Source organism: Callospermophilus lateralis, chromosome 4 (genome assembly GCF_048772815.1).
Source record: "Callospermophilus lateralis isolate mCalLat2 chromosome 4, mCalLat2.hap1, whole genome shotgun sequence".
Taxonomy (NCBI): domain Eukaryota; kingdom Metazoa; phylum Chordata; class Mammalia; order Rodentia; family Sciuridae; genus Callospermophilus; species Callospermophilus lateralis.
In genome coordinates, this window is record NC_135308.1 from 47,633,447 (window position 1) to 47,647,312 (window position 13,866).

The 13,866-nt window shown below is 39.9% G+C and overlaps 1 protein-coding gene across 1 annotated transcript in view; it reads right to left on the reverse strand.

Annotated features, from left to right (window-relative positions):
* The window catches only part of Hgsnat (heparan-alpha-glucosaminide N-acetyltransferase), a 39,204-nt gene extending 25,884 nt beyond the window's left edge, over positions 1-13,320 (reverse strand). Inside the window, exons 1-2 of the mRNA XM_076853780.1 lie at positions 13,054-13,320; positions 5,568-5,689 (exon numbers count right to left, since the gene is read on the reverse strand). Coding sequence (XP_076709895.1) covers positions 5,568-5,689; positions 13,054-13,303 — 372 coding nt within the window. The 5' untranslated portion in view covers positions 13,304-13,320. The remainder of the gene's footprint in view (positions 1-5,567; positions 5,690-13,053) is intronic.
* Between the last annotated feature and the right edge of the window lie 546 nt (positions 13,321-13,866).

Here is a 13,866-nt window from a genome sequence, read left to right on the forward strand (position 1 = left end):
AACTTGGGAATGAACCCCATGGCACTGTACCACTGAGCTATATCACCAACACCAACCCGTCTTTCTTTATCTTTTTCTTTTCTTTTTCTGAGACAAGGTCTCACTAAATTGCACAGGATGGCCTTGAATTTACAATCCTCCTGCCTCAGCCTCCTGAGAAGCTGGGATTACAGGCATGTACCACCATACCTGGCTAAGAAAATTAGGTTTTGAATCTTAAATTTAATATCTTATAAATATTTGTTGGAAAAAAATGTTTGTTAGACCATAATATTTTAAATTTCAGCCGATATATTTATTGTAATTTATTTTTTTCCTGAGCCTATGGTTTTTTCGTTTGTTTTGTTTTGTTCTTTATACATTTTTTTTAGTTGCAGATGCACACATTACCTTTATTTTATTTATTTATTTTAGGTGGCGCATTGAACTCAGTGCCTCACATGTGCGAGGCAAGTGCTCTACCACTGAGCCACAACCCCAGCCCCAATTTATTGTAATTTCTAATATTTTTAATTCTCATTGTTCCTTTAAATTTATGAATTCTACGACTTTTAAGTTTTAAACATTTCTTAACTCTTTTTCTCAATTCTTCTCATGACTAATTTAAATACTTATTACTTTTTTTATACCTTTATTTTATTTATTTATTTTTTATGTGGTGCTGAGGATTGAACCCAGTGCCCAGCACATGCTAGGCGAGCAGAGCGCTCTATCACTGAGCCACACCCCAGCCCAAATACTTATTACTTTCATTGCTTCCCTTTTTTGTGTGTTAGATGATTACATTGTTTGCTTGCCAAAACTTTGAGATTGATACCAACAGTTTTATACTTTCCTTTTTCATTCTAGTTAATAAAGCAGAACTCTGATAAAGCCTCTGGCCACAAAAAGTCACTGTATGTATCTTAATCTAGGTATCACCATTTGTAAAATCCTCTCTATTCTACTATTGTGAGTATGTATTCAATTCCCAGTAACGCCTCCCACCCCAAAAAATTGAAATAATGTTTTGTAAGAATTTCTTTCGCCTGACCTAAAGATTTTTCATTGAAATACTTATATTATATGGCTATTTCATTAGTTTGTTTTCTGTTATGCAAAGGAATGTGGGATATATAATCCCTCCTTTTGCTATCTATTTATTTAGTCTCATTTGACCTCACATATGATCAATGTTATTGTGAAATAAATATAGATATTGTTGGAGCTATCTATTTTTTTCTATTTAATTCCTGTGATAAATGTCACTTGTTTATTGCCAATAAAGACACTTAGAAAGGCCTTATTCTGCTTCAATTTACATATACTAAGTCATGAAATGTTCATAAGGAGAAAGTTCCATTTTTCCTCTGGGTTCATAAGTAAAGAAAGTGAGGCACAGAGTAAAGTAAGTGCCATACTCAAATTCACACAGATATAAAGTGACAGAGGCCAGGCATGGTGGTGCATGCCTATAATCCAGCAACTTGAGAGGCTGAGACAGTAGGATCACATATTCAAGGCTAGCCACAGCAATTCAGCAAGGCCCTAAGCAATTTAATCAGATGAGACCCTGTCTCAATACACAAAATAAGGGCTAGGGATGTAGCCCAGTGGCAAAGTGTCCCTGGGTTCAAAGCACAGTACCTAATAATAATGATGATGATGATGACGTGACAGAGGTGGGACTTGAACCAGGCACTTTAGCTGTGGAATCCATGCTCTTCACCACTTCATTCCACCACACTGGTTCAGTTCAGCTGGTTAAACCCCAGTCAGCTTGCTCTATCACAGTCTGATAAATGTGTATTGTCATTTGTCTCTACAACTTTGTTTTGCAGTTTCTAGCATTATTTTCTATTTTCTTTGCATAAATTGGGAGACTTTTTATCTAGGCTACCCTTATTTTAGTATTAATATTCCTTTATCACTTATGTATATACTAAAGCTTTGACTGGACCCTTTTATTCCAACATCTACCTCATCAAAAAGTATGATTTCCTTTCTGTTTTCAATGTATTCTTTATAAGTACAATATCATGTTTGGGTTTTTAAAACTATTTATCAATAGTTATTTATGTATGTTTAACATATTATGTATGTTTTTTGAAAGGATCATTTTTAAATATATTTTTTAGTTGTCAATGGATTTTTCACTTTATTTATTTTTATGTGGTGCTAAGGATCGAACCCAGGGCCTCACATATGCCAGGCAAGTGCTCTACCACTGAGCCACAACCCTAGCCCTAACATATTATGTATGTTTAACTGTCCTCTTATCAAAAGTGATTTTGAATCATCCACACTATTTTCAATACAATCTGAGAGTCTTTTTTTCTCCCCCAGTGCTGGAGATTGAACCCAGTGCTTTGTGCATGTTAGGCTCTACCACTGAGCTACACCCCTTGAGGGTCTTATTTTTATAGAAGTTAGTACATTTGCATTTGTTATAATTATTCTAGTTTTAATTACCCTGAATTCCCTCCTCTGCTTTTATTCTTTTTCCATTTATATGTTTTCTATGTTGTATATTTTTCCTTCTTTAGTAATATTTTAAAGATACAGCAACCTTATCTATATTTATCACACTTAGAGCATGTCTACTTACAAAAAACGTTTTTTATTCTAGTTTACACTTGAAAATAATAATCAGTCAAAAGTAACAGATAACCACTTTGAATTCCCTCAATGCAATAAAAGCACAGAATTTCTATATTCCTCTTCCACTCCCTCTTTTTTAAAAATTTTTTTTAATATTTATTTTTTAGTTGTAGTTGGTTAAACACAATACCTTTATTTTATTTATTTTTATGTGGTGCTGAGGATCGAACTCAGGGCCTTGCACATCCTAGGTGAGCACTCTACTGCTTAGCCACAACCCAGCCCCTCCACTCCCTCTTTTCCATTCTCCTACCTCCAGATCCCATAAGGAGGGAATATTATTTAGTATCCTTAAGAGCAATTTTCATTGTCTTTTTGTCAGTTACATCTTAATTCTGTCCATTATAATAGTTGCTCATTGCTAACAATACAATAACAAACTTTCTCTAAATCTTGTGCTCTATTCAAAAGAACTTGGTAATACATTATAATTGTTTTTAGATGTGTTAAAGCTATCCATCACCAGACATGGTAGCACATCCTTGTAATTCCAGTGACTCAGGAGGCTGAGGCAGGAGGATTACAAATTCAAGGCCAGTCTCAGTAACTCAGTGAGGCCCTAAACAACTTAGCAAGATCCTGTCTCAAAACAGAAAATTTTAAAAATGGCCGAGGATGTGTCTCAGACTAAGCACCCTGGGTCCAGTCCCCTATTCCAAAACAAAACAAAACAAAAAAGCTATCAAGCTATAAAAACTGGTCTACATGTTTTTTCTATGTTTATGGATCTATAAAAGTCTTTCTATTTTAGGAAAGTGAGATAAAGAAAAGGGAATAGGAAATTCTCAACTAGGTAATTGGTCTCTAAGGCATGCCTTCACTTTTAAATATCTTAAAGATATCAGTCTACCTTCCCAGATTTTTATTATGTTTTATTAAATATAAAGTTATTATAATTTGCATTCTTTTGAATACTTGTCTCTCCTTTGACCCTTATTTTTTAAAGATTACCAAATTATTAGCTAGGCATGGTGGCACATACCTGTAGTAATCCCAGCACTTGAGTAGGTGAGGCAGGAGGATCTTGAGTTCAAAGCCAGTCTCAGCAAAAGCTGGGTACTAAGCTACTCAGTGAGACTCTGTCTCTAAATAAAATACAAAACAGGACTGTGGCTGTGGCTCAGTGGTAGAGCACTTGCCTAGCATGTGTGAGGCACTGGGTTCGATTCTTAGCACCACATATAAATAAATGAATAAAATAAAAAGATCCATCAATATCTAAAAAAAAATTGTTTAATTTTTTTTTAAAAAGACTTCCAAATTATTAAAGTTCAAATTTAAAACAGTTTAAGTACAGATATCATTCTCTGGTTGCTTAACCTTTAAAGGGTCATAAGTTTCTTTTTCTTCAATTGCAAGACATTCTCTTACTATAATAATTAACTCTGTCCCACTCCTTTACACATTTTCCTTAGACTCAATTATCTCTAAGCCCTTTTTGTAAATTACTAATTTGTGTGTGTGTGCAGTACTAGGGATCAAATCCAGGGCCTCACCCATACTAGGCACATTGCTCTACCACTGAGCTACATCCTAGCCCTTCTGTTTTTTGGATTCTGTAGTCTGTCACCTGACAATGTTTTGTATCAATGAGACTGATATTTTTGTTTTGTTTTGTTTTGTTTTGTTTCCAGGAATTGAACCCAGGGGTGTTTAGCCATTTAGCAACATCCTCAGTCCTTTTTATTTTTTGAGACAAAGTCTCACTAAATTGTTTAGGGCCTTGCTAAGTTGCTGAGGCTGGCTTTGAACTTACAATCCTCCTGCCTGAGCCTCCCTAGTCACTGGGATTACAGGCATGCACCACCATGCCTGGCTACTTTTTATTCTAATAATGCTCTTACTGCCCTTCATCTCATATATTGTCAATACAGTTGACCCACCCCCACCGGACAACTTGATTTCTGTGGACTTTACACCTTTTTTTTTTTTTTAGTTGTCAATCAGCCTCTATTTTACTTATTTCTATATGGTGCTGAGGATCCAGCCCAGTGCCTCACACATGCTAGGCAAGCGCTCTACCACTGAGCTATAACCCAGCCCAACTTTAGATCTTTTAAAATGTTGTTAGAAGAAATTTGCCCATTCTCTGAATTATGTTTCTTGTCACTTTAATTTCAGTTGTTATTGATTTTTTTTCAGGCTTCTTTTAGGCTCTTTATAGGCTGATAAAACTTTTTTCTCCCAGTGCTAGGGATAGGACCCAGGATCCTACCCAAGCTAGGCAAGCACTCTACCACTGCGTCACAACACAGCTCCTGGCTAATAAATTTTGTCTTGACCTTCTTTTGTTTTTAACTATTACAGGTTTTCTTTTTTTCATAGATTTTTCGATGGGTTTAATCAAATAAAGGGGTATTGTATACTATGTTCCATCATCTTTTCAGTTGATGCCTGTACTGACGATTTTGGTTCTGGAAAGCTATTTACAGTTGGGCATGGTGGTATATACCTGAATCCCAGTTACCAGGGAAGCTGGTACAAGTTCAAGGCCAGCCTAGACAACTTAGGGAAACCCTCTCTCAAAATAAAATTTAAAAAGAACTAGGGATGTGGCTTAGTCGTAGAGCTCCTGCCTACTATATATGAGGCCCTGGGTTCAATCCCAGTATCACACACACAAAAAATAAATAAATAAGTACATACCTACATACATAAATCTTTATTTTCATAGACGCAGATTCCTGCAATAATGGTCTTTCCCTCAACTTGCACCTTCCTAGTGTTCTCACTATGCTTGTCCTTAGAGATGACCCAGGTACTCTTCCTTGATTACATTTCTTCTAACTCCTTATTATAACCTGTCTGTTTCCTTACCTATAAAAACTGAAAGTAACATGTAAAGGGCCTTAGATGTGAGAGCATTAAGGATCATATCAAACAAGCCCCAAGGGAAACAAAAATATGAGTTCCAACACAATACATACACGGTAACAGCGTTCCGATTTCCAGGAAACAGTCAAGTTTGTTCCCAGCCGTTCATTATGGATGAGTAGCAAAGCCTGATCCATCTTCAGCTCCACATGCCTTTTTTTATCTAAATCTAAATCTGATAAGAATAGAAAGAAAAGTTAAAAAATAAAAATAAACCCAAAAGATGGGCTAGAGATGAAAAAAGTACATCAGTAAGTGCTTCTCAAATACCTGCACTCTATAGAGTTTTAGGAGTCTCTAAAACATTGCTTTCAGTACACACGAATGTATGTGTGCATGCAAGTGTATACACATACACACATCGGTACCCTTTGGCACAGATGCCTCTACTACAAACAAGGATTTGGTTGACACCATTCACATACAATGTGCAAAAAGACTGTGAAAGGAACTTATATCCATCAAATGCTAAAATGAGATAGGCACTGAATTTAACAGTTTCTATATAATGACAACCTTGTGAACTAAGTATTTTCTTCATTTTTCAGAAGAATAAATTAAGGCTCATAAGAGTTAGATACAGCCTATGGCCACAGAGTTTTCTAATGAAATCAATGATCTAAACCCCAGTGGTATAATTTCAAAACCCTGACTTTCCTCTACCGTGTTACCAGTCTATGAGCTCAGCTTGGGCAGCTTGTTAGAAATGCAGAGCTCCAGCCCCTCTACCTCACCATGTGCAGGTTAGCAGGATTCCTAGATGACCTGTACATTCTTTAAAGTTTGAGAAGTCCAGCTCTTGATCACTTTGGTTTGGGGTTCTGAATCTCTTTGTCACTTCAATGACAGATTTGAGAGGGGACAGAAGTGGATTACACACTTGTAGGGTTAGAAGGTAAGCCTCATTCTGAATGGAAGACCCACTGTTCTGATATTGAGTCACATGCACATGCCATGTGACTAGATGACATTCTTAGGATAACATAAAGGTGATGGACATTCAGAATGTAGGGTGTAGTCTAATATGTATGAAGCCTTGGGTTTCATGGCCAGCACTGTAGTGGGAGGGAGGGAGGGAGGGAGGAAGGAAAGGGATGGAGGGAAGGAAAGGGAAGGGAACGGAGGGGAGGATGCATACTCTATGTTTTGCTAATTTGGAAAACAAACTGAACTGATATTATCTGAAGTTAAAGCAAAGTAGTTCATTTAAACCAACTGATATTGTGTGGAAAAGAAATCAATCTACCCTCTAGCTACTAAGCAAAAGGAAAATAAGGAGTAACCAGCCAGGTGCAGTGGTGCATGCCTATAATATCAGCAGGTTAGGAGGCTGAGACAGGAGGATTTTTACGTGCTAAGCATCTCAGTGAGACCCTGTCTCTAAATAAACACAAAATAGGGCTGGAGATGAATGCCCTGAGTTCAATCCACAGTACAAAATAAAATAAAATAAAATAAGCTTAACTATGTAATCACCCCACTAGAAAGGCATCAACTTAGTCTCTTATTTTGTAATTTGAAAGCCTTTTTCAGGCTTCCCCAATAACTCATCTGAATGGTTCAGTAATTTTCACTTTACCAGCTTAAATCCCTCATTTTTATCTTAATTTACCCTTTCTTTGCTCAGTGAAGACAAAACACCCAGATAAAACTCTTAATTATCCAATGATACTTTTTCTTCTCTAAGATAAATAAAGGACTACCAATCATTTTTTTAATATTTATTTTTTAGTGGTAATTGAAAACAATACCTATATTTATTTATTTTTATGTGGTACTGAGGATCGAACCCAGGGCCTCGAATGTGCTAGGCGAACAATCTACCGCTGAGCCACAGCCCCAGTCCCAGTCCATATCCACCATTTTTTTTTTGATCTTCAGTATCCTTCTGGAAAACTTTTGATACACACAGTGTTTGGGTCCAGGGGTACAACACAGTACGTTAAATGTGTACAACTCCAAGTTAGATCAACTTGAACCTGAATCCCCCCTGCCTCAGTTCCTCAACAATAAATTAGGGATCATAAGAGTCCTTATTCATTGGATTGTTGGAGAAGCTAAACATGATGATATATGTAATGTTTGGCACAGTGCATGAAACAAGTGCTCAATAAATGATCAGTAGAATGATCCAAGTTACAGTTGGAGCTTCTTTAGGATTGGGAACATCTGGTTAAAATTTTTTTATAGGTTGTTTTTTCTTTTTTCATTTAACTTAATTTCTAATACCTGTTCCCTATTTCTTTATAGTTTAAGAAATGATGCAAGATACATCTGAAATTAATATGTTCTTAGGATACGTGTTTGATTTTTTGTTTTGTGTTTTCTCATTACTGGGAATTGAACTCGGGGCACTTTACAACTATATCCCTAGTCCTTTTTATTTTTTAAATTTTTAATCAAAAGTAGCCTTTGATATTAATCTCCAAGATATACAAAGAACTCAAAAAACTTAACACACACACACATAAAAAAAAAAAAAAAAAAACCAAATAACCCAGTCAACAAATGAGCAAAGCAACTGAACAGACACTTCACAGAACAAATATACATGGTCAAAAAATAAAGGAAAAATTTTTGAACATCTCTAGCAATTAGAGAAATATAAATTAAAACACACTGAGAGAGGGCAGGGGAGATAGCTCAGTTGGTATAACCCCAAGTGCTTGCCTTGCATGCATAAGGTCCTGGGTTTGATCTCCAGCACCAAAAAAAAAAAAAAAAACACACAAAAACAAAACCTACACTGAGATTTCACCTCACTGCAAACCGGATCAACCACTCTGGAAAGCAGTATGGAGATTCCTTAGAAAATCTGAAATGGAACCACCATTTGACCCAGCTATCCTACTCCTTGGCTTATACCCAATGGACTTAATATCAGCATACTACAGTGACACAGCCACATCATTGTTTATAGCAGCTTAATTCACAATAGCCAAGCTTTGGAACCAACCTAGGTGCCTCTCAACCAATGAATGAATAAAGAAAATGTGGTATACATACATAGTGAAATATTACTCAGCTATAAAGAATGAAATCATCGCATTTGCCAGTAAATGGATACAACTGGTCATGCTAAGTGAAATAAGCCAATTTCAAAAAAACCAAAGGTCAAATGTTCTCTCGACATGTGGATGCTAACCCATAACAAGAGCAGGAGGAGGGGGAAGTATGGAAATTCATTAAATTAGGTAAATGAGAACAAAGGGAGGGGAGGGGAGATAAGAACAGGGAAGACAATAGAATGAATAGGACATAACTTTTCTATGCCCATGAATACACAACCAGTATAACTCCTCATCATGTTCACCCACAAGAATGGGATCAAAATTGTAATGGGTTGCACCCCACGTATGTATGTCAAAATATACCCTACTGTCATGTATATCTAAAAACAAATAAAAAACAGCCCTTTTTGAATAGCTTATGACATATATTTTGAAATTCCTCTCAATTTTAGTGATTTACGATGACAACTGAAATGATTATAAACTCCCAGGCAACACAATAACTATGCTTTTAATGTATGCCAGGCCCTAATAGTTCACAGAAATAGTTCTTAGTCTGTTCCTGAATAGCTAGGACTATAGGGACACACTAAGAGGCCCAACAGGTCTCCATTTTGGGATGAGGAATCTGAGGCCTAGACAGATCAACCAATTTGCCAAGGTCACCACTTACTAGCAGCCAGGATTTCAGGTGAAGTCAATCTAACCAGGTACCTAGCAGCCTCCTGAGAGAAAGCACACCATTCCTTAGCAGCTGGTCATGATTAGCCTTTTAATTTTTTTACCTTACATTTCAGATTGATGAATAGGAAATAGCACTATGATTAATGACAACCAAATTTAAGTATGTATTCCAAATGTTTAACATCAGGGCTGGGATTGTGGCTCAGTGGTAGAGCGCTCACCTAGCCCATGCAAGGTCCTGGGTTCAATCCTCAACACCACATAAAAACAAGTAAAATAAACTACAACTAAAAAACTAGATATTTTTAAAAAAGATGTTAACATCAATATTTTCATGTGAGTTATTGGATTATATATTTAACCACTTTGCCCCCGGGGTCTCCTTAAGTATTTGTAGAATTTCTTTACATAACAACAATATTAAATCCTTTTTCATCTTTGTCATAATTGTCTTAAGACATTTTTTTCATTTGTCTTATTCAGTTTTGATGATTTTCCTTTTCAAATTTAGAATTAACTTCATGTTCACCTTTTCCTCTGTAATTTTTCTAAACACCATCATAGTCCACCTTCATAGTGGAATGACTTTGTTTTTTACTCAAATTTCTATGAATCTTGTTTTATGCTTGGATTTTCCATGTGAATTTTAGACTCTGAAAGCTCTTAATTGTCGTCATTACTAATTATGTCATTTGGGAATATGCAGAGGGCTCAGTCTCAACTGAACATCAGAATTACCAGGAGAGCTCTAAGAAAAAACAACAAAATTCCAGTGTGCTGGCCCTACTCCAGACCAGTTAAGTCAGAATCTTTTCCCAATCAGAAACAAAAACAACCCTTCCAAAGTGATTTTTTTCTTTTAAGTATATTTTTGAGTTGTAGATGGACACAATACCTTATTTTATTTATTTATTCATTTATATGTGGTGCTGAGGATTGAACCTAGTGCCTTGCACATGCTAGGAGAGTACTCTACCATTGAGCAATAGCCCCAGCCCTAAAGTGATTCTTATGTGCAGCTGAGGTTGAAGGTCATAGACAGAGACTATGAGACCAGAGATTTTTGACATATTTCTTTGTACTTTTTTGCATTATTCAAACGGGTTTTTTGTAGTCTGTTTTTGCAGTGTTTATTTGTCGTTCATACTGGGGATTGAACCGAGGGGTTCTCTACCATTGAGCTACAGGGTCTTGCTAAATTACTCAAGGCTGTCCTAGATCTTGCAATTCTGCCTCAGCCTCCCAAGTGACTGAGATTACAAGTCTGTGCCACCATGCCTGGTTGACTGTATTTAAAAGCCAAAAAAAAAAAAAGAGTTTGTTTCACAGACACACACTTTTTGTTTTGGTTGGAAAATAAGCCAAATAAAGACATCTTTGAATAACAGGGATAAATGTACTATTGTAAATCAGATCTTTATTATATTTCCAAATATTTAATTTTTGGTTGTAGCTCTCTGCTTTGCTGAGCGTTATGGTTCAGACCTAAGGTGTCCCCCAAAAGTTTATGTGTGAGACAATGCAAGAATTTTCAGAGGCAAAATGATTACATTATGAAAGCTGAAACACAATCAGTGGATTAATCCACTAATATGGATTAACTGGGCAATAACTGAAGGCAGGTAAGGTGTGGCAGGAGGGAGCAGTCACTGGGCATATGCTTTGGGGATTTATATTTTGTCCTTGGTGAGTGGAGTTCTCTCTGCTTCCTGTTCCATGTCCAGAGCCTTCTTCTGCCATCCCCTTCCTTCATGATATTCTGCTTCACCTTGGGCCCAGAACCATGGAGTCAGCAGACCAGGAACTGAACCTCTGAAACCGTGAGCCAAAATAAACTTTTCCTCCTCAATACTATTCTCATCAAGTCTTTTGGTCACAGTGATGAAAAAGCTAAAACAGTGAGCATATTACCCCTCCTTCTGGGGCTCAAACCCAAGGCTCCCACATGCTAGGTAAGTGTTCTTCCATGTAGATACACCACCAATCCTTTGCTGAGCATGTTTTTAAATATATTTTTCCTTATTTTTTTAAAGTAATATTAAGTCCCCAGGTCATTTCTTCGAATAATGTTGTCCTGCCTAAATATGGGCTTTAATTGGCACAAAAAGCCTGGTCATCTTCTTCACAGGAACATTATGGGAATGGAACACCTAAGAATATGAGCATGAAGGCCACGGGCTGTAGCTCAACGGTCAAGCATTTGTCCTGGGTGTACAATCCCCAGTATCATAAAAGAAAAAAATCACTTTTTCCCTAAAATAATTATTGTTACTAACTGTTGCTAAAATATAGAGGAACAGCGTTGGATGGGATCTGCCCCTGACAAATTGTGAATGGGCAGAGTACATAATAGCTTGGAGTCCTTTCAAATATAAAAGGAGGGGCGTACAGGAAAATAAGACTGAGGTCAGACGGAGGGAGTCAGTATATAAAATGTCCTCAGCTGAGATGTTTTTTAGAAATTCATTATGTCTTCCTCCTACAAGATTCTAATTGGGGAAAGGGGGCAATCTTAACTCCACATACACAAGACACGCAAACTCCTGTGTTCTGATACGGAAAAGGGGATGGAAGGAGGGAGAAGAGAGGCAAGTGACTCACCCTCCCGAGTGACAGGACTACCTGGGCCCCTGGCCCTAAACACTGACTTAAGGGAGTTTGTGGACTTGACAGATCCCTGGATGCAGATCAAATCATCCTCTGGGGGGAGACTTGTGAAATAAACTAGAGATCTGGGGGTCCTCAGCCAAGTGTTTAGAAGCACTGGAATTCTTATTTTTCACTATTTTCTCCACTAGTTAGTTGCGGGAGCAGGCAAACTAGGGAACCACTAGGTGAATCTATTGCCTCTCCCAGGCCAAAATACCAATCCCTGCCCGCTGCAAAGCCCCTCCCATGGGGTGGAAGCTAACTGTGGATTCCCTGCAAAACGCTGGCGCCAGCAAATCACAGCCTCAGCTGCTGCTCCACTGCTTTAGGAGTAAAAGTCGCCTAAGGGAGGCACACCGGAAAGTTCACCGGACATTAGGCTTCAGGCAACGCCCCTCCACCGCCGCCTTCCAGTTACGGCGTGTTGAACTTTCACTCGGGAAAGCGAACCCGGGAAAACGTCCCTCTCGTGACTAGGGGTCACGTGCTCAGCGTCCCGCAGCTCCAGTGACCTTTCCGGGCCCGCGTTTCAGCGCCTGGCTTTCCTACCCCGCAGGACACCAATGGGTTTTACTATTTCGACCGCCCTGTCCTCTTTCGAAAGGGATTGTGTGTGTGTGGGGGGGGGGGGGGGGAACTACGTTTTTGTATAAGTCTCTCCAAACAATAGACCAGATGAGGCATGGCTTTCGGTTCCATCCTTTCCTCCGCTACTGGCTCTTACTTAGCTTTGCATTTGTGAAGTGACAGATTTCCCGATCAAAGGCATCATACCCAAAGTCGCCCAAAGATGTGCCAGGATGCCCCTAGCCTCCTGGAGAGTGGGCGGACAATGGCGCCAGGCTACCTCGCAGCACCGCTCTCAGTGAAGGCAAGGCAAGCGCGGGACGCGCCTCTGTCGGGCCTTGTCGCCTTCGGGTGGGTGCTGTCTGGATGCTGGGGTGCGGCTTCTCCACTGCACTAACCACCACCTGCCCTGGCCGCACGGTGCCTGCATCTGTAGACAAATGTGCCTAACACGGACTCCTGTCCCGGGAAAAGCTCAAACATCGAAGTCGAACAAAAACTGGCTCTGGAGGACTGGTTCAGCGTCCCGAGTTGGGAGATGCCACCGTGGGGAGTACACTTGTGCGCAGCACAGCTCATCGCGCCCACTGGCCGGCCGTGGAGGGAAGCAGGACCGCGGCGCACTCACCTCGCAGCGGCTCGGCTTCGGCGCCCTGCTCTGGGGAGCCGCCAGGGGCCAGCAGCGCGGCGCTCAGCATCGACGCCGCCAGCAGCAGCGCAGCAAGCGCCCAGCCGGCGCCCAGCGCCCCGCGCATGTCGCCCGCTGCGCTCTCCAGCCGCAGCTTCCTCCCCGGCGCCGCCTCCTGGAACGCAGCTCCAGCGCCGCCGCGCTCCTCCGCCCTGCGCTTCTCGGCGGTGGGCGGCCGCGCGCCCGTCATCGCCTCCACTCGGAAGCAGTCACTGCAGCTGTCTGAGTCACCGCGGGGAAGGCGGAGGGAAGTGCGGGAAGCGGGGGAGACCTAGGGGCGGGGCCGGGCCGCACTAAGTCCGGCCTCTCTAGGCCTTGCCCTAGGTGAAGCTTATTAAGAGCTAAGGTTTTCTACACTTTGCGGCAGTGTTTGTGTCTTCGGAGAAACAAAGACTCCTGCAGGCCAGGAGTCTTTGCTCCCCAATCCTTAACCATTTCCCTGGGCAACATTCTGCTAAATTCCTGCAACAAGACATTCACCATACAAGTGGGTATTAGAGGCATCTGTCCACAGTTCTGGGAATACGACCCCTTAGGTAAGCAAGACTAAAGGGTCGTATCCCCCAACACACACACACACACACACACACACACACACACACACACACACACACACATATACACCCAGGTGCTTACTATCTAGAGAAAGAGACACAACTTAAAAACCACGAAGTCTTACTACCACTTTGAAAATCCTGTTGTCAATCTCTGAAGAAGTTCAAGGCCTCAAGGAATGAGTATTCCTCAGATCCA